The 18,335-nt window shown below is 37.4% G+C and overlaps 1 protein-coding gene across 1 annotated transcript in view; it reads right to left on the bottom strand.

The window, feature by feature from the left end:
* LOC121951031 (polypyrimidine tract-binding protein 2-like) overlaps positions 1-16,498 on the bottom strand; it is a 29,131-nt gene extending 12,633 nt beyond the window's left edge. The window contains exons 1-11 of the mRNA XM_042497204.2: positions 16,375-16,498; positions 13,721-13,742; positions 13,090-13,141; positions 12,630-12,793; positions 11,972-12,043; positions 11,789-11,860; positions 10,836-10,994; positions 10,378-10,488; positions 9,705-9,873; positions 8,675-8,752; positions 4,936-5,048 (exon numbers count right to left, since the gene is read on the bottom strand). Of these exons, the coding sequence (XP_042353138.1) occupies positions 4,936-5,048; positions 8,675-8,752; positions 9,705-9,873; positions 10,378-10,488; positions 10,836-10,994; positions 11,789-11,860; positions 11,972-12,043; positions 12,630-12,793; positions 13,090-13,141; positions 13,721-13,742; positions 16,375-16,382 (1,020 nt within the window). The 5' untranslated portion in view covers positions 16,383-16,498. The remainder of the gene's footprint in view (positions 1-4,935; positions 5,049-8,674; positions 8,753-9,704; positions 9,874-10,377; positions 10,489-10,835; positions 10,995-11,788; positions 11,861-11,971; positions 12,044-12,629; positions 12,794-13,089; positions 13,142-13,720; positions 13,743-16,374) is intronic.
* Positions 16,499-18,335: the final 1,837 nt, after the last annotated feature.

Here is an 18,335-nt window from a genome sequence, read left to right as displayed (position 1 = left end):
ACTTCTTTATCACAAAAAACACTTTAAAATTTGTTTTCAGGGTAGAAAATCCTCAGATACAATGTATTACATTTGAGTGTACCAACACTCAAAACGGCCATTCTTGGTGTGTTCCTTCTTATCATGCTGTGTCCTCTTACAAAATTCGGAGGTTTTTGCAGGTCAGTGAATGCTCTTTATAAGTCCTCAGTGGAAGTTTGTGCAGTTTGGATTGTAGGATGTGCAAATGATCAGTTGATCCAATCAGAGCGGATCAGATCGATAGACGAGAGCAGCAGCTTCTGAGGAGGCGACTGAAAGCAAATTTTCCGAACGAGGGCAATGAACAGTAAGGTTTTACTTTTACTACACGCACCTTTCTGCTGCTCTGCCTGTGCCCAGAGTACACACTGCACTTATAGAGTGTAGTGCAATAAATAACAGAACAGTACATATACTCCAACAGAGCTGTTAATGAAAGACCCAGCTCTAAAAATCAGAAAATCAATATGTGGCACAAAATGTTGATTGCATAAAAATCCATAGAGTAGAAATAAATGAATGTGCGGAAAACCCTGAGCTTAGTAGGAATATTGTCTTTTTTCAGAGTAAGGGCAAAGAAAATCATATTTTGTGCATGTAAATGTTGTCACTGTAAAACAATTAGCTTGTAGGTAGGAAGATGTTTTATATTAAAATGTTTCATATGGGTTTAGCACTTAATTCACTATTCAAAGGACTAGTGTGTAAGATTTAGGAGGATATACTGGCAGAAATGGAATATGATAAGTTTTCTTTTGTGTATAATGACCTGAAAATAGGAATTGCTGTGTTTTTGCTGCCTTAAAATGAGCCATTTACATCGACACAGGGAGCGGGTCCTAGTTTATGAAGATGGCCATGTTGCAACTTCACATTAGCAAGCGCTGCCCGCAGTGCCATGCAAAAGTGTGTCAGAAATACATGTTTTTTTTAAGCTGAAATTGCTTTCTTTGTTTTTTTTAACACCTAAAACACTGGGTCTGTTTATTTTTGGAAAGCAAGAGATCTCTACAAATAATTCAGCTCGTAGTAAAAACCTCCTGAACATCTGGATCAGAATAAGGTGAACACATTAAGTTATGAGAGAAAAGGGGTGAGAAAGTTGTGGGCATGCAGCCTCTCCCCAAGAAGCCAAACCGCATTGGAGACTCATTGATTTGTAGCGAGAAACTGCTTTATTCAGTGTTTATAGCTGTTTTATTCGCCTGCTTTGTTTGTTTTGGGGAGGAGGAGACCTCTGTGGATAATTTAGCTCATGATAAAACCTCCTGATAATTGAAAACTGAAGGAATTCTATCTGCAAGAAGTTTTAGCTGGTAGCAATCTGCTATTCAGTGTTAGATGCCACCATATCCCCAAAATTCCATACACCTCACCTTTACAAGTGGACTTAAACATTTGGGATGTCTATTGCTATGCTACCTGGAAACAGGGAAACTGACTAAAATCTAAACACAGATGTTAGTCTGTCCATTTGATGACACAGTTAAGAAAGGATGAATACGTAACTGAAAAACTATCCTCTGGATTCAACACTCACAGCATGAACAATGGCCACACCACACTCCACCACTACCTAACCACTAGATTGTATTGAGCACACACCCGAGTTGTATTCGGGAGCCGCTGCTCTCAAGAACAGCATGCTGCTACCAAACAGCCGGGATACAGCTGCTGCACCAAGACTTTACCAGAAGGGGGCAGAGGTGTCAAAACCATAAGTCCAGTACAGAGTCCCTCTCAACAAGGAGCGGGACAGAAACCGAAAGACAGTAAGTTTACATAAAGTTAGAAAAAGTCGAATTATTATGTTAGTGTGACTGAAATTGGACTAAATCATATTTCTGGAAGTCGGACTAAGACACCCAGATAATGTGACTGGAGGTCGATTTCTTCCATCAGGTTAACACCTCAGTCTGACTTTAACTGGACTTGGCGTTCTGCGTGTGCTCCTAGTTGCTGTGCCAGCCTCCCTCTGTGGTAAGGGATAGGAGCTGTTTGTTATTTATGAGGGGGGAAGGGGTGCTGCAAAACTGATAACAAAATGTAAGCACTTAGGAGGGACTTGTGTTTTTGATTTTTTTAGGTGAGGGACAATCAATTTCAAATGGCAGTATTTCATATATTTTTTTAATTTATAAAGTCCCACCCCAGCCACCCCTCTCCTCTGATAAATAAAATAGCGTCCCACAACACCGGCATAGAAGCTAGGTGATGTCTTGCTGTGGATGGGGCTGCAGCAAAACATATTTTAGCCACCTAAAAATATCAATATTGGTGGAAGTGTTCACTATATTTGATTATTGTCTCTTCTTTAGCTTCCACAGCAGGTGATGGAGGCAGCAGTAGAGCAGCAGCTCCACTGTTCAGTGGAGTAAAATGAGTCTGGAGTTTTGATATAAACGGCTGTCTTACGGCAAGGTAAAGTGGTGAAAATGTTTTAAATATTGTGTACACTTAAACTGATATTGATTGTTTTTAGATGGCTTAAAACTAATCAGTGAGGGAATTGATTATTTGTACGTGATGTGGCGGTTATCTCCACCTGCCAGGGCGGAGTGGGACATATTTCCGTCAATAAATGGATTCTCCCTCAGTGCTTTTATACTGGGACAAGGACAGTAGTCCACTTAAATGACCTAACTGAGCCACAACCGTAGCTCGACTAATCTGTGCATCTGTGCATGTAAACATACTGAGAGGACTCTGACAGAGAGATGGAACACACAGAAACAGATATTGCAAGTATAGAGGTACAGATGAAAGAGAAGTTGCACATTACCAATTCAAGAATAAACTGAAAATTGACAGAAGAAAAAGAAATCTAAGACGTTTACAAGTATGTAGGTGTTAAGTTTAGAGAAGAGCACACAGTATCAAAAACACCACACAACATATTAGATCTGACGGAGATATAATGTGTGCAAACATGCAGTAGCTGAAAATGTTCGGAGACATTAAAGTTCAGTCCATGGACAATAAAAAAAATCTGAAAATTACACACACACACACACACACACACACACACACACACACACACACACACACACACACACACACACACACACACACACACACACACACACACACACACACACACACACACACACACACACACACACACACACACACACACACACACAGCAACCGTTTCGTGTGAAAAAACGGCGGCCCTTCCCATGTAGATGCCTGTTCCAAATATGCGCTGGTTGATTTTAGTGACTAAGGCAAAAAAAAATAAATGCCTGGGCTATTAATATAAGTTTAATTGTAAGTAACTAATGTCAGAATTTAACATTTTGGTATGTATAGCAACAAAGAAATGCTTTCAGTTAAGCCTGATACAATAATGGACAGTGACGGCAGTCTTCTGAATCTGTCTGAGAAATCTCTGAATAATAAATTCACTAGGATGCGGTTTCTAATGTTTGCCGTGTCCAAATACAAGTAGAAGTATCCTCAAATGTTGTCACAATAGCAGAATTTTAAATTGCAATTATATACCAGTATACTTTTTAAAAATTCTATTCTATTTTTTTAATAAAAACCTGCACGCAGTGCTGAAACAGAAGTCCTCCAGTCAGCGGTGCTTTTACTGCTGGAGAGAAAGTTTATTTTCTTCCCTTTTGAGTGAGTTTTCAGTGTGCAGTGAAGAAAAAACAATTATGACACCAATATTTAAGATAGTTTTATGCTTTAGAAGTTTAGGCAACTTATGTTTTAAAGCCACATTATGCAGCTTATCCACTTTAAAAAAAAAACAGTTTTGAAGTGGACTCCCACAGAGCACCCCACTCGGCTGCTTCCAGCACTACGTAACTTGGCCAGTGGGCCGTGGTTCTCTGGTGAGAAGTGTGCAACGCTTCACTTCAATATGGCAGACACAAGCACTCAGCCAAAAATACCAGTTAGCTCCTATACTTGTGTATGGATTTTTGTAAATCATCTTGTGTACAATAGAGTTAAAACAAAAAAAGCCAGTTAGCTTGTGCTGGCACTGTTTATTACAACCTATAATACATCCATGATTACAATGGCTGAGGCTAAGGGACAGAAGAGGACAGTGACTGAGGAAGATAAGAAGAGAAAAGACACCGATCGCTCAAGAAGCTGGACTACAGTAAACATTGGACAGGCTTTCACATGTTAGCGAGAGCTCTGCAAAACAGTTTGCTGCAGGTCCTTTTGCTGTTGGACAGGGGAGTAATCTACTCGTTTGCAAGCTTTTTGTCTTATTTATTGACCTTTATTATTGTTAGCTCTGTTATCACTTATCGAGTCGTTTTTCTTTTATTTATAATAAATCCACTGGGCCTATCTGGACAGAGGTTTCACGGGCAGCACCTTACAGCCTGATGTTAGCAGCAGAACATTTCTGTCCCCTGCCACATTAGCTACTCATGCTACTTGTTGAAGTTTAGTGCGGTGGCTGTGCAGACTTTGCTGCACAGTGAGAAAAGTCCAGTAATATGTGCTGCTTCCCTCAGCTTGTCAACAAACGCATGCTGTCTGAGAGGTAGGCATAACAGTGTTTTACAACAGAGGTGTTGCACTCAGAGACCTCTCGTGGACACCAAATCGCACAGAACTGGATTGCTACATAATGTTGCCTCAAGATGATGTGGTATAATTTGACACCTAATGGCCCATAGTAATCCTGTGAATTTAACCTATTGTAATTATACAACACGAACTATATCTAGGTGGAAGATGCACGATAATCATGCTGTAAAGTGATCTAAACACACACACACACACACACACACACACACACACACACACACACACACACAAAGTCACACTGCTATCAACTCTAAAAAAATCATCCAGTGGCGATGGTTAGAAAGTTGAAATGAGGGACTTAAAGCAGAGATTGCAAACAGCGATTGACAGTTACGGTTATGGTTAGTGTACCTCTTCATTTAGGTTAGATGCCAGCAGGACCCCAGACACTCCGGACCCTGACAGAGCAACACGACCAGCAGCCGCTGCCGCCGCCGCTGCAGCACTCAGTGGACTAATGGCTCCTGTTAGGAAAACACGAGACAATGAACAGGTCACGGTCAAACATGTAAGGCAGCAGCACAAAAGCAGGTTAAAACCATGACATCGAAGAGACTGACATGCTTCTGAACATCAACTGCAACAACCCCTTTTCAGTCAATGTATAAATTGTAAATGACATTCAAAACATTTAACTCTGTTTACTATTACCCCAGAGTGTGAACAGCATAAAAATGCATAGAAATGTGAATGGAAAAAAAAAACATTAAAAAAAGAAATATAAACGGGGCTGGTGATGTGCTTAATGCCGTCGTAGGATGTTTTTGGGTTTTTTTTTTTTAGAGCTTATTAACCTTTTAACACCTGGAGCAGCATCACTTTTCTTGTGCTGCTTTCAGACACTCTTCACAAGCATTTAAGCCTCTGAAACCTGAGAAAATAAGTTTCATTTCTTTTGAACACATGGGGAAAAATGCACTAACAAAAGCAAAGTAACAAAGTTTGTGCTTAATTTGAAGAAACTTCCTAAAGGCTTTTTGAGATATATAGTTGCTTATTTTGACGTTTGTTTTTTTAAACTAATTTCTTGGTTTCTTTTTTTTTTTTAAGCTGCTTGTTGCCTTCCTTTCACGCTTTTGAATGAATTGAAGCCAATTTGCTCAGGTTTCAAAGGGTTAACCTTCATGTTAAAAAGCTGGTAAGCCTTTCATCAGATTTGGAAAAGAAAAGAAAAGAAAAGAAAAACACACAAAAAAACAGAATTTATTGAAACATGCATTGCAATTTATGTGTTCACTGAAAACGTGGCATTTGTTGCATCACAGAATTCTCCAGAGCTCAACAAAGCTGCTTAAACATGATCTGCACTGTAACGTAGAAGCCACTGATCAGTGCTAAGTTTGAGCATGATGTTTGCAAACTGGATTATACGACTCAAATCGTAAAATCACTTATTCCTCTCTACTTAAATGTACTCTGTAATTTAAAAGAGAAAAAAGGAAAAACCTAGAGGGATTAATGAACCTTTAGATTATCTATTATGGGCCAATATGAAGTGAAACAATGTTAAAATTTGTTTTGTAGGCCTGATTTCTAATTACTATTACATTCATAAGACTTAAACACAGATTAGTATTGTGTTTTGTTACTTTCAGTGAAACAGTTAAAACACAGGCAGATACTGTAATTCTGACTAGGTTACAGCCTCAAAAGGGGCAGTGTGAGGGGAGTGATCTATCTCACCAAGTTAGAAATTACATTAATTCATCAACCAACAATTAAGTCAATATCCAGGGTTTCCACGCATTTTTTAACAAAGACTTTTCAAAGCTTTTCCATCATATTTTACTAAATTTCCATGACTTTAAAGTAGTTTAAGCCTTTGAAACCTGGAGCGAGAGCACTTTTCTCGCAGCTTTCAGACACCTTTCAGACACCTTTCACAAGTATTTATACCTTTGAACCCCGGGCAAATTGGTTTGATTTCTTTCAAAAAAATGGGTAATAAGGCAATGAGCAACTTGGCAAGAAAGGTTCCACAAACTGCATGAGAAATAAGTAGATTTAGAGAATTTCTTTAAAACAGACAGGTAAAAATGAGTAGGTAAGAAAGAAAAAAGCTATGTATCATAATAATATATTTAGAATTATGTTACAGAATTATTTGATTTTTAAAGCGCTTTTTCCCGGGTCATTTCCTGGTTTGTTTGTTTGTTTGTTTTACTTTCTTTTTCTTTAAAAAAAAACAAAAAATAACAATTCCTTATTGTGTATTTTTCTTGTACTTTTTAAATTTTATTTTATTTTTTTATATACATTTTTGGGTCATTTCTTCATTCATTGCTCTCTTCCAATGCTTTTTGAAAGAAATCAAGCCAATTTGCGCAGGTTTCAAAGGGTTAAAATAGCCTGCCTAGGCTACAGTATTCTGCTGCATTTCCAACAAACTGTTTGACATTTTGGCTCAGAGCCACCATCCAGCGTGGCTCTGGTCTCCCCTTTCTCAAGCCATGTATTATATTTGTCGTTCAAAAGCCGTACTATTTTGCAGGTATTTCGCAGAACGTTAGACATTTCAGCAAAAACAATGTTTATTCAAAACTTTTCCAAACCATTCTATCTATTCAAAACAATTTCCAGGCCTGGAAAAAAGTTTTTCTAATGTCATAACTTCTGAACTTCACGATGCATGAACCCTGAATATCACTTAAACTAAATTATTTCATCCCATTTACATGGCAAGTTCCAACAACACAGATGAACAAAATTAAAGACCCTTCATCTCATGAAGATTTTGAGAATGACAATTATTGTGAATAAATTACAAACGTAGCTGCATACTGTTTATAATTATTGCCAGGACAGTTCACAAAGTAACATTTAAGGGACACTCAGCTTGCTTTTCGTGGGGGCCACTTTTTCCAAATGACAGCCAGGGGCCAGTCAGCCTAATACATGATTTTAGGATTTAAGGATGTTTCTAGTATTTTAGGACTTTTCTAGCATTTTAGGATGTTTCTAGGAGTTTAAGCCATTTCTGGGATTTTAGGAAGTTTCTATGATTGTAGGACATCTGTAGAATTTTTAGAATGATTCTAGGACTTTAGGACATAGATAGATTTTAAGAATAAGATAGGACCTAGGTTAGGCAGTGCGGGGATCCACTGGCACTTTTTTAGAAGTAAACATGCTCTTTTCTGATGCTGTTTTATGTACAATGGCACCTTATGTAACCCAAAAGTACAAAAACAATTCCCAGTGTCAATCATTTTATTTTTATTGTGAATTAGAAAATGCTTGGGGCCACCCGCCACCCTATGGCCTCCCTATGGCCAAATCATAGGGCCCCTCCCTTATGATTTGGCCTCTGGGCTGTTAGTTGAGTATCACTCAATTAGGTCTTCTAAAACTGAATTTAAGGTAGGAAATGCTACACTGTAATGTACATATTATTTATATCTCAATAGAGATCACATCAATACAGATGTTAACTTCTGCAGTCACCACATTTTTTTTCCACAATATTTAAGGGGAGTGAATTTAATTTTTTGCATGATCAGCTACTCTAAATGACAAAAGATTGCACCATACAAGGTAAAACATGGTTTAAGAGGAAATTAAATTAAATTAACGTCTCAAAAAACAGCCATTGTATGTTTATGATGTCAATAAACTTACTGCACTTTTTGTACCAAGTACACTGCCCCACAAAGGCCTTTTCCACTGAAGTTGGAAGTTGTTAAAATGATTACTAGTGGAGGAAACTCTGTTTAAACTAAGATTTTTTTAAAAATTCTAAGCAAAGACGAAGAAACTTTGCCAACAGACATCTGAACAAAATAACTCATTAGAATTAATTCAGGTTAATTATATCCTGTAGACAAGCAAGGAGACATATAGTATAGAGAAGTGTACTGTATCCACACACCTACAATAGCATCTAATTACAGCTAATCATCACTTCTGATGCCAGTGTTTGCCTCATCTGTTAATTTAGGTGAGAATTAACCAACCACTGATGCCATGAGATAAAACCTATTTTCCATCCCAGCACTTCAGACAGCCATAGCAGGACATGACAAGAGACAGGACAGCACCATGATGGGCAGATGGAAAAACACAGAATGAAGAAAAAATAAAAGATAGGTACCTCCACCCTGTGAGAGGGAGAGAGAAGATGAGTAACCTCCTCCACTAGAGTAGGAAGCTAGCGCTCCAGATGGGGTACCTACAAGGCAATGACAACTGGGTTTAAAACCACAAAACACCTCTCCAACTAGCACCAAAGAGTACAATTATCTCAAGAAACCAAACAAGGCTTCATGAATCAAACATTAAAACTAGCAGTATTATCATGAATAAAAATTGTAAAATTATAAGTCAAATATTCATATAAAAATATACACATATGAAGCTGGTTTTATAGCTGAAATTCATAGCATACTATGAGCATAGTACTATATCAAAAATATAAATAAAATACAACCATTGTACTTTAAATATGCCTGTTTACTTCTTATCATAAATACTGCATTCTAAAGTGTTACCATTATTTTCAATTATAGATTGTACAATATTGATGGAGCCAAAACATCCTGATTGCTCCCTGGTGGCTGGCTGCAGTATGTTATAAACCCTGCCCCCTCTATGTTCCTCACATAGTACAAGGTAATTCACGTTTGTTCAAGGGTTTTTCTGATGAATTCGTCTTTTTTTTCAGCAAAAAGGGCGGTGGTTAGATGTTGGGATTTACAGCTGTGTAAGCCAATCCATGTGCTCGCTTGTTTGTATGTATTCTTATACTGCTCTATAAAATCAATAATTTACATGTTTAAAATTCCTTCTATGTCACACTACACCCCAAACTTGAAGATATTGAAGTTAATGTGGAAAAACAAAAAAAAAATCCTCTTTTGACATGTTACACCTAAACAAATGCAGAACTGGAGGAGGAGTGGAAAAGGTGGAAATGTATTGGTCAGAATTGTGCTGAGCCACAGATGTGTTTCTTTCCTGGGACAACGGTCTTCAGGAGAACTACTAGCAAAAGTACGACCTTGAGGGGGGTTTTAATTCGATGCATGAATGGGGACATCGCTGTGACACTAAACTATTATGTATCCCCTAAAGGGAGAGATAAATGATGTGTTGTGTCTACATGAAGACAGAGGTGAATTTACCCAATAACGAATGATCCTTGTTGGCTGACTCTCCGTCTCCGGTAGGAAGGTCCGGTCTGGTGTAATCTCGACTTTTATCATTGTTGTATTTGACGTTGAGGTTGACCAGTTTACTGAAGTCTATCCGCAGAGTACAGCATGAATTATAGATGTTCTGTCCATCCAAAGACTGGAGTAAAAGGAGTCAAAAAGGGACAAAGAATCAGAAAAGTGTTTAAATATATATTTATATTTGTTGGTAATAGCTATAATAGTAATAGGTAATAGTATAATCGCATATTACACTTGAAGGTGAGTGTTGCAACATAATTTTTGGCTCAACAGTGATGCAGTCAGGACCCAAACGCTGCTTAATTTACTCCTACAGCTTGCTTCTTTGTTAACTCTGGATAATGCAATACAATAGAGGCTACACATGTAAAAACAAAGTCATTTTTGCCTTCTTTTACCTAGAAAAACTACAACAAAGGCCGTGTTTGCTGCCAAAATTTCACTTGCAGCTCTGTGCTTTCAGAGATAACAGCTAAAGCTCACTACATATCCCTATGACACACAGTTAGAGTCTAAATGAAGCTCTAATTGTTGAATGTTTAACACTGATCTCACCACCTGTTGTAATTTTCTCCTGGCTGCTGCTGTAAGAGCCAGAATTTTCATCTGTGTGTGATCTTACCAGTTTGGCTTGCTGTGCATTGACGGGGTCGCTGAACTGCAGAAGAGCCTGAAACTGGTTGTTCTTGGTGAAGGTTATAATCTTCATTACTGTCCCAAACTTACTGAAGATCTGGAAGAATCAAAGAACGCAAAGAATAACAGAAACATGTCCAGTCATGAGTTTAACGAATGTCATTTTCAACATTCTAGTTTAAAGCTAATCAGACACACTTTTCATTATCACAGTTAGAGGTCAGCTAATGTGAGCTTTCCAAAGCCTCATGCAAAGAGGGTGGCAGTGATAATCAATGTAATGTTAACATCACATCTCTTCTCTCTTTTTTGTTTTTGGCTTTACAGATGCTGTTTTTTGACATCAATGCCATTCATCAAGCTTTAGGAGAAATAAACTACCTGACTATGAGGTTGTGTATACCAGTCTGAATGGTGGATCTAAACAACATGCTCAGGTTTTACCTGTTGTAGAACATCCAACGTCACAGGATAAAACATGTTGTCGATGATAATTCGCAGGACAGGGCTGGGGGGTGGAGCTAAGTCCAAAACTCCCGGGTCAGAGGATGGAGAACTTCCATCCTGAACTGCTGACACTGCCTGCAACACTGCCTGAGCCCTCTGAGTGGAGAGAAACAAGACTACGTCAAAATCTAAATGTAAATTGCTGAAGGACTTTTAATTTGAAACAGGAAGTGGCAGCATACACTCAGTAACAGACTTATGCCGTGACTTTCTTTTACAGCACTGGCCGCATTTTTAGTCCAGTCAAAACTCCATGTAAATACATATTAAAATGAGGAACAGCACACTTAGACCAAGTCACACAGCAGAAAAGAGCAGCTTCCTCTGAAGCTGCACCCACTAATCATTTAACACAACCCTCCGCTCTTCAGCTCCAGTCGGGGATCTATATCCCAGAATTCGGGCAGCCACCAGCCACTGTCGGAGCAAAGATCTGATGATTAAGATAGTTTGTAAAATGTCCTATTACCAAAACTAGACTGCCCGCTGCACAGTTGTTTGCCTCCGCACTGTGAAAACACGGATGCTTCACACACATCTTCCCCTGGAAGATCTCTACAGTCAGCACAGTTTCAAGGTGGACAACCCAAGATTAGTGTCACCAATTCAGCCTCCGACCAAATGTCTCCCCTTCTGTTCCTGAGTTATGTCACTGAGTGATAGCCAGAAAAGTGATTTTGCTGAACATACAATGTCGCAGTTGACCTTTGAGCTCTTGGATATAATGTCAGGCCTTTATTATTGTATCATACAAGACATTTGTGTGAAATTTGAGCATATAAATGAGTCAAGGCAAAACAAACGCTTTACAAAGTCACGATAACCTTGACCTTTGACCACCTCATTCTGACCATTTCAGTTTTGAGTGTAAAACATATGGACGTGTATACCTGATTGAGAGCCGAGTCTGTTTTCAGCTCCTTATGATTGGAGTACTGGATGAAGACGGGAGTGTTTCTGACCTAAATGGAGTAAGATTCACATATATATTAAAAGAAAAAGTCAGTAAGTCACACTTACAATTGAAATTATTGTTAATGTGTAACTGGAATGGACACTTATGTATTTCAGACCTGTGGTGTGACAGCTGTGTAGTAGTTCACCATAGTAATGGCTGCTTCTTCTGTACCCAACTCCAGAAACGCCTGGAGGAAAAAAGTGATATTAAGGTTCAGCAGAACAACAAATCTTTTCCTGTTTAGAAAAGGACAATACCCTTGAATTGAGTGTGATGTTCAAAATCAGTTCAATTCAGTGTATGGGGTGAACTTGTGGAATGGGTTGGGTGATGGGCTGAAACGAAGCATGAATATAAATCAATTTTAAAAACTATACAAAAAAGATATTTTTGGCAGGTATATAGATGAGGAAAGGTTGTTTTCGGGGTATTTAATTTGTAACAGTGGGGGATATTTCCATTGTAAATAAACCTGGGATAGTTATTCATTTAAACTGGTGGTAGGTAAACTAGGGATGGTTGTCTATACACTAGTTGAAAATAAATTTACAAATTTGTTGACATAATATATATGTGTTACAAGATAAAAAGTGAGAAAGGGGTAGGGATATGCAAGTTTTACTTCTACCTTCTCCTTTCTGGACACTGTACTTTTGTTTTGTTTTGTTTATTTGTTTTTGAAAATAAAGAATTCATTCATTTATTATTACAGGACTGTTCGTGTTTCATCTTCATCTCAAAGTACGGACTGGTGGACTTCTGTCAAAGTTCACCTGGTTTTTCCCCTTGAGCATCAGTATGTTGGTGACCTTCCCAAAGGGCAGCCCCAGGGCGATGACTTCTGTCTCTGACACTTCATTGGGAAGTTTCCTGATGTGAAGAACTCTGGAGGGAGGGGATTCATCCAGACGCTGTTTCTTACTGTCACTGCCGTTTGCTGAGCATGAAAGTAATTTAAATAAATCATTGCAGGACATCACAATTCAAAATTTTAAAAAGAATGAAGTCAGATGAACGCACATGTGTAAAATGAATGATGACTAAGTTCCATTAAGCTGCTCCTTTGGTATTGTGCGTTCTGGCTCACTGACACGCTGACAACATTTCCATGTACAAATTATTGACTTTTTTGCCTTGATACTGAAAAGAAAAAACAATATTCCTACTAAGCTGTTCACCACTTCCCCATATACCTAAGTTTACCAGTTTAATCAAAGTTAAGATTTACTTTACCGGTCATAGAGTTGGGGCTGCTACTGTACATGTTGAGCTCATCTGAGCCTCTCTGGAACAAGAACAAAAAAAGGGAAAGAAATTAAGCTTTCATTTACATCCCGACTTTTGACACATACCAAATATATTACTAGCAGCAGAGTGACAAAATACTTCTAAAATATACCAAGCATTACACCTGGAACACACTACCTGCTTAAGCACTGCGGAACCTGTTAGGGTTTTTTTGGCACCTATATCAACAGCAACAACGCTAACTGTGTGTGCGCCGCAAGTGTGCAGCAGTCTGGCAAGGTTGTCGTCACAAGCTGTTCACACGTGGAGTGTGTTCCAGGTGTTACACTGCATAATTTCTATCTGCCTTACTAAAAGTCAATGCATACCACTGTATCTAACTGCAAAGGACAAAATCACAATCTTCACCTCCAGCATTATGAAACGAATACACCGACCCATAAAGTTGAACACAAATGTTTTCAGTCTGTTACATTGTAACACCACAGCCAACAGTAAAGAGGGATTAATTCTATTCTAGATTAAATGTAAAATAAACACACCCAGCCCATCTACAAAGTCACATAGCATCATAAAAGCAAGTGTGTTTAGGTGAAGATAATAAAAGTCAGCTTGCCTTCACACCAACAGCAACATCACTGTCAATGGCCAGAATGCAGGTAGATGGAAAAGGAGAAAGACAAGCAAATAATGTTAGATGAAATTCTCAAAGAAAAGCAATTCTTCAATTCAAAAAGGAAAGAGAAAGTGGTGCTGTTGAAACATGTGGCAAATCACTTCAAGTGTGTCACAGATAAACAACATTTTGAAGAAAAATCATGCAGTATAGAGGTTTAAATGTTTTTTTTCCCTCTTCCTGGTTCTTAATGTGTGGAGAAATGCATAGTCATTTTTTAATTAAGCACAAATGGGAGCTATACATGCTGAGATCATCACCAGCACATACACGTTTGCTCTCCCCGCACGTGTTTGTTATCGCTTGTGCTCGCTCTCTCGCTGCACTCGTTGTCTGGAAACAAAATGAGACGGCAAAGTCTCAAAACAACCAGAGAGGCAGTGCGTCATGGCTCTCTGTTTCCAACCTGAGCTGAAACTTCTGTTTGGACTTTGGTGGGACGGGCAGAGCATGAGGAAAGCTTGAACTTGATTTACAAAATAAAAGACAAAACAAAAGCAACAATGTTTGACTCGTTATGCAGCACATAATTGTTTTATCTCTATTATCTTGTTTTGAAAATTGAGGGGAGCCAAAATCAAAATCGAAACTGAAATTCGATTAATCAACCAGCCCTAAACAAGATTTTAAATATATGATTATATATACAGTTTTGGGGCATTTTGCCCCATTTGTTTTCTTTATACAAACATTTTTTTTTTTTTTTTGCTTTTTAATTTATTTTATATAAGTAAGTTTACTGTTACTTTGTATGTATGTTTGCGTTGACATAAGTTTAACCTGTTGAAATGTAAACAAATTTATTTGATTTTTTTTTTCAAAAACATAGGGAGAGGCAATGACCAACCAAACAAGACATGTCCTAAAAATAGCAACAAATTTCTTAATTCCTCCTCTGAAAATAACCAAAAAAGTAAAGCAAAAAAATAAAAATATACAAAAACAACCAAGAAAATTATCCAAAAAAGTGCTGAAAATAATATATATATATATATATATATATATATATATATATATATATATATATATATATATATATATATATATATATATATGTAGAACTTGCTGTAGAGGGTTTAAATATATAACTATAAATATAGTTTTGTGGACATTTTCCCATTTGTTTTATTACCACCTTCCCCTTTTCAAAAACTATTTTTCTGCTTTTTAATTTCTTTTACAATGCTGTCTCCCATTACTTTACATGTATGCTTGCGTCAACTGTACATACAGTACATATAATACAGTTCAGTATGTAGGTATAGTATAGTATGTATTAATGTTTAACCCTTTTTAACCCTAACCCTTTTTTTCCCCAAAAAACATAGGGAGAGGCTATATGTAACTGAAGACATGGCCCAAAAAATAACATGAAATCGGTAAAAAAAAAAAAAAGTAAAAAAACAAAAAGTTCCACGAAAAACTTTGAAGATAAGCCAAAGAAGAAAAAAAAAAAGAAAAAGAACCCAAAAAGGTGATGAAAATTACAAATATCTATGTATATTTTTCCTGCAACTTAATTTTAAATAGGTTATGTAATTATAGTATAGTTAAGTAAAGTTTTGTTGGAATTATTCCCACTTGGGTTTTTTTTTACGCATTGTCTCACATCACCCCGCCCGTATTTAAAAGCAATTTTTCAGTTTATATATATATTTCAGTATATATATATATATATATATATATTTATATATATATTTATATATATTTATACATATATATATATATTTCAGTAACATAATTTTAAATATATATATATAATAATTATAAAAATAGTTTTCTGCGCATTTTTAACCATTCTCTAATCATACATTTCCCCTTTTTAAAAACTACTTTTCAGGTGATTATCTTGTCACCTTTTACTAATTTTACGCAATTTGTGGAATATTTTTTGCCAAGTTGCTCAGTTTTCCACGTTTTAGAAAGAAAACCAAACGATATCCTCAGTTTCCAAGGGGTGAAGTCAGCCGCTCTCATAATGACAGAGCGTTGGACACAATAAGCCGGCGGAGGTCTCATGGAGCAAACACTAGCTCCAGACAAAGGACGAACTGACAGGTGCGCTCACCATGTCGGCTATAACTTGCTTTATTAATATGACCCGGGGCTAGTAACTTGTGAGACTAATGCTGGACGACAGCGATTGTCACCAATCATCATACGAACATCCTAGCCACACATTTTACCTTCACCGGCAGCTACATTAATCTAAAGTTAGCTAACGTCAACGGTCGTTTTACGCACGAAGAGAGGATGACATGCTGAACTGGACACTGACTACCTTTTGCTTACTAGCTTGCTATCTCTCATGTTGTCGAAGAAGATCCAGAAGACACACAAAACATACTCTTGAATCATGTTCTACCATATATGTACGTCTTCAAACGAGACAACACTGGAGTACCTAGTGGGGACTTTGTGTTGGCTAGCTAACGTCATGTTCTTCGTAGTACACAGTACCATGTTCGCAGCTCAGCTAAAGGTTAGCATAACTTCAATTGAAGACGGGGAACGGTTCGCTCTGTCTATGCCACATGCACAGCGGTGCAAAATCTACCCTGAAACATTAGCTTCAGTGATATAAAGACATTTACCCGTCCATTGCAGCTCTTTGTCCTCTTCTGTCTGTTGATATTTCAGCACAATTTGATGTCTGATTAGCGTGAGCAAAATGGGCGTTCTTCTTCTTCGTGTATTTTAGCGGCCATTGACAACCAACAGCAACGTTGGGCGCATTAGCGCCACCATCTCCTGAGGAGGGAGCCTGACTCACCCAACCTTCTGATTTATAATAGACCCATGCTCTGTTCCCATAATAACATAAGCTCAAGACTGCTTCCTACCCCCCAAACCCTACTTCCCTATAATGCAGCCATGCTCCCCATGGACTAGAATGTCCTCATCCTAAATACCATGCCATAAAAATACTGTGTAAAAATATTATTTTCCTTTTTTTGTGTTTCAATCTCTTAATCTTGCAACCAATTTCCATCCAAACCCTGAGTAAAAAAAAAAAACAGTTGTATTTGGGTCTGTTTTGACATATTATATTATCTTATTATTTATATATAAAGATAACATATAAAGACAGACCCCCCAGAAAAAAATTGAATGAATAAATATGCATAGTAAAAAAAAAAATAAAAAATCAGGAGAGTTCATTAATCATTCACAGATCACCATTTTTAAAAATTCATAGGTTGTAAAAAGAGTAATTTCATGTTACAGGATAAGGAAGTAAACGAGAGAACTAGTGAAGAAAGTAAAAAGAAAATAAATGGTCTTTAAGTTATATATCTAATCCATTTCTCTCATCTTTCCTCAAATATATGTATTTGGTTTCCAATTCTCATAGTAATCTTCTCCATTCTCTTTCCATTTTTTATACTATTACTTGTCTTTTTTTCTTTTTTTTTAAAAAAAGGGCTAAAAGTTGTGGGTCGATAAATAACAATACAGAGAACTGGAGGGACAGAGTTGATTTTGAACACCATTCCCTCAAAACTTGCTAAATTATTCATAGAAATATGGCTACACTTAAAACAATCTTAGAATATTACAGCAAGTCCTCCTCTGCTTCCACTTGCTCACAAATGTCCATCTTTATACTTGTAAAGCGTGTTTGTTTCTGAAGCATAATGGTTGGATTTGTTTTAAAGGTACAGTTTGTGTTTGCAAAAAAACAAAAAGTTTGGTCATCATGTTTTTCATTTGCAAACTACATTGTGTAAATGTGTGCTTAGATCGTTTTCTGTTAAAGCCAGGCTGGGGAAAATGAATGGCTCTGGTTACATTAGCAAGCTAGCCAAAGACATATTTACAAAGACATAACATTGGCCACTGTGTTATTTGTCAGTGGGGCTGTCATATAGGTGAGGGCTAGATGAGCCCTTTAATAATGACAGCAAACAGAGGAGCTGTGGTTTTCTATATAAAAAGCACAATAACGTTAAAATTTCTCAGTTGTTTGAGAAATATAAACATTATTTGTTTACAGGCTTGTCTAGCCCTCCCCAATATGGGAGCCCACTGACATATTGCTGCAATCATTGACTGTATATAAAGATGGACAATATGACAGCTCCCCCAAAGTGTAGCTTTTCAATCTGGATTGCCCCACTGGTGTCTCACTGCAGTACAGGTCCAAAGGCCCGCCCCTCCATGAAAGTGAATGGTGATAGGCCAAACTAAAAACTCATAGTACATGCCAAATACATTTTTCTCCAAAACAGTTTCTGTCACTGCAGGTAGTTTTCATGGTAATGGTATGAATGTATAATTCGTTTTCAGACGGCTCTTTTTGGTGACTCAGATCATTTGGCTCTGCTCACCAAGAAGAGCCACCTCTTACTGTTCCCAATTAATTTTACCACTTCTGCTTTTTTATTATTCATCCAATTTTGGTAGCAAAGTTTTTAAATCCTTCCAGTGCTACTTTATCCCTTGTCAAATTTCTATTTTTTTTCATGCCCATTATACTATCACAGCGGACCGTCAGCTGGATCCCAAGAACCAACAAAGACCTTTCTAAATGCAGCAACTTTAAGATAAGCCG

This window comes from Plectropomus leopardus, chromosome 12 (assembly GCF_026936395.1).
Source record: "Plectropomus leopardus strain MGB_pleo_1.0 chromosome 12, ASM2693639v1, whole genome shotgun sequence".
In the NCBI taxonomy this organism is placed as follows: Eukaryota; Metazoa; Chordata; class Actinopteri; order Perciformes; family Serranidae; genus Plectropomus; species Plectropomus leopardus.
Note: the sequence above shows the minus strand (reverse complement) of the source record. Positions and strands in the feature narration are given on the sequence as shown.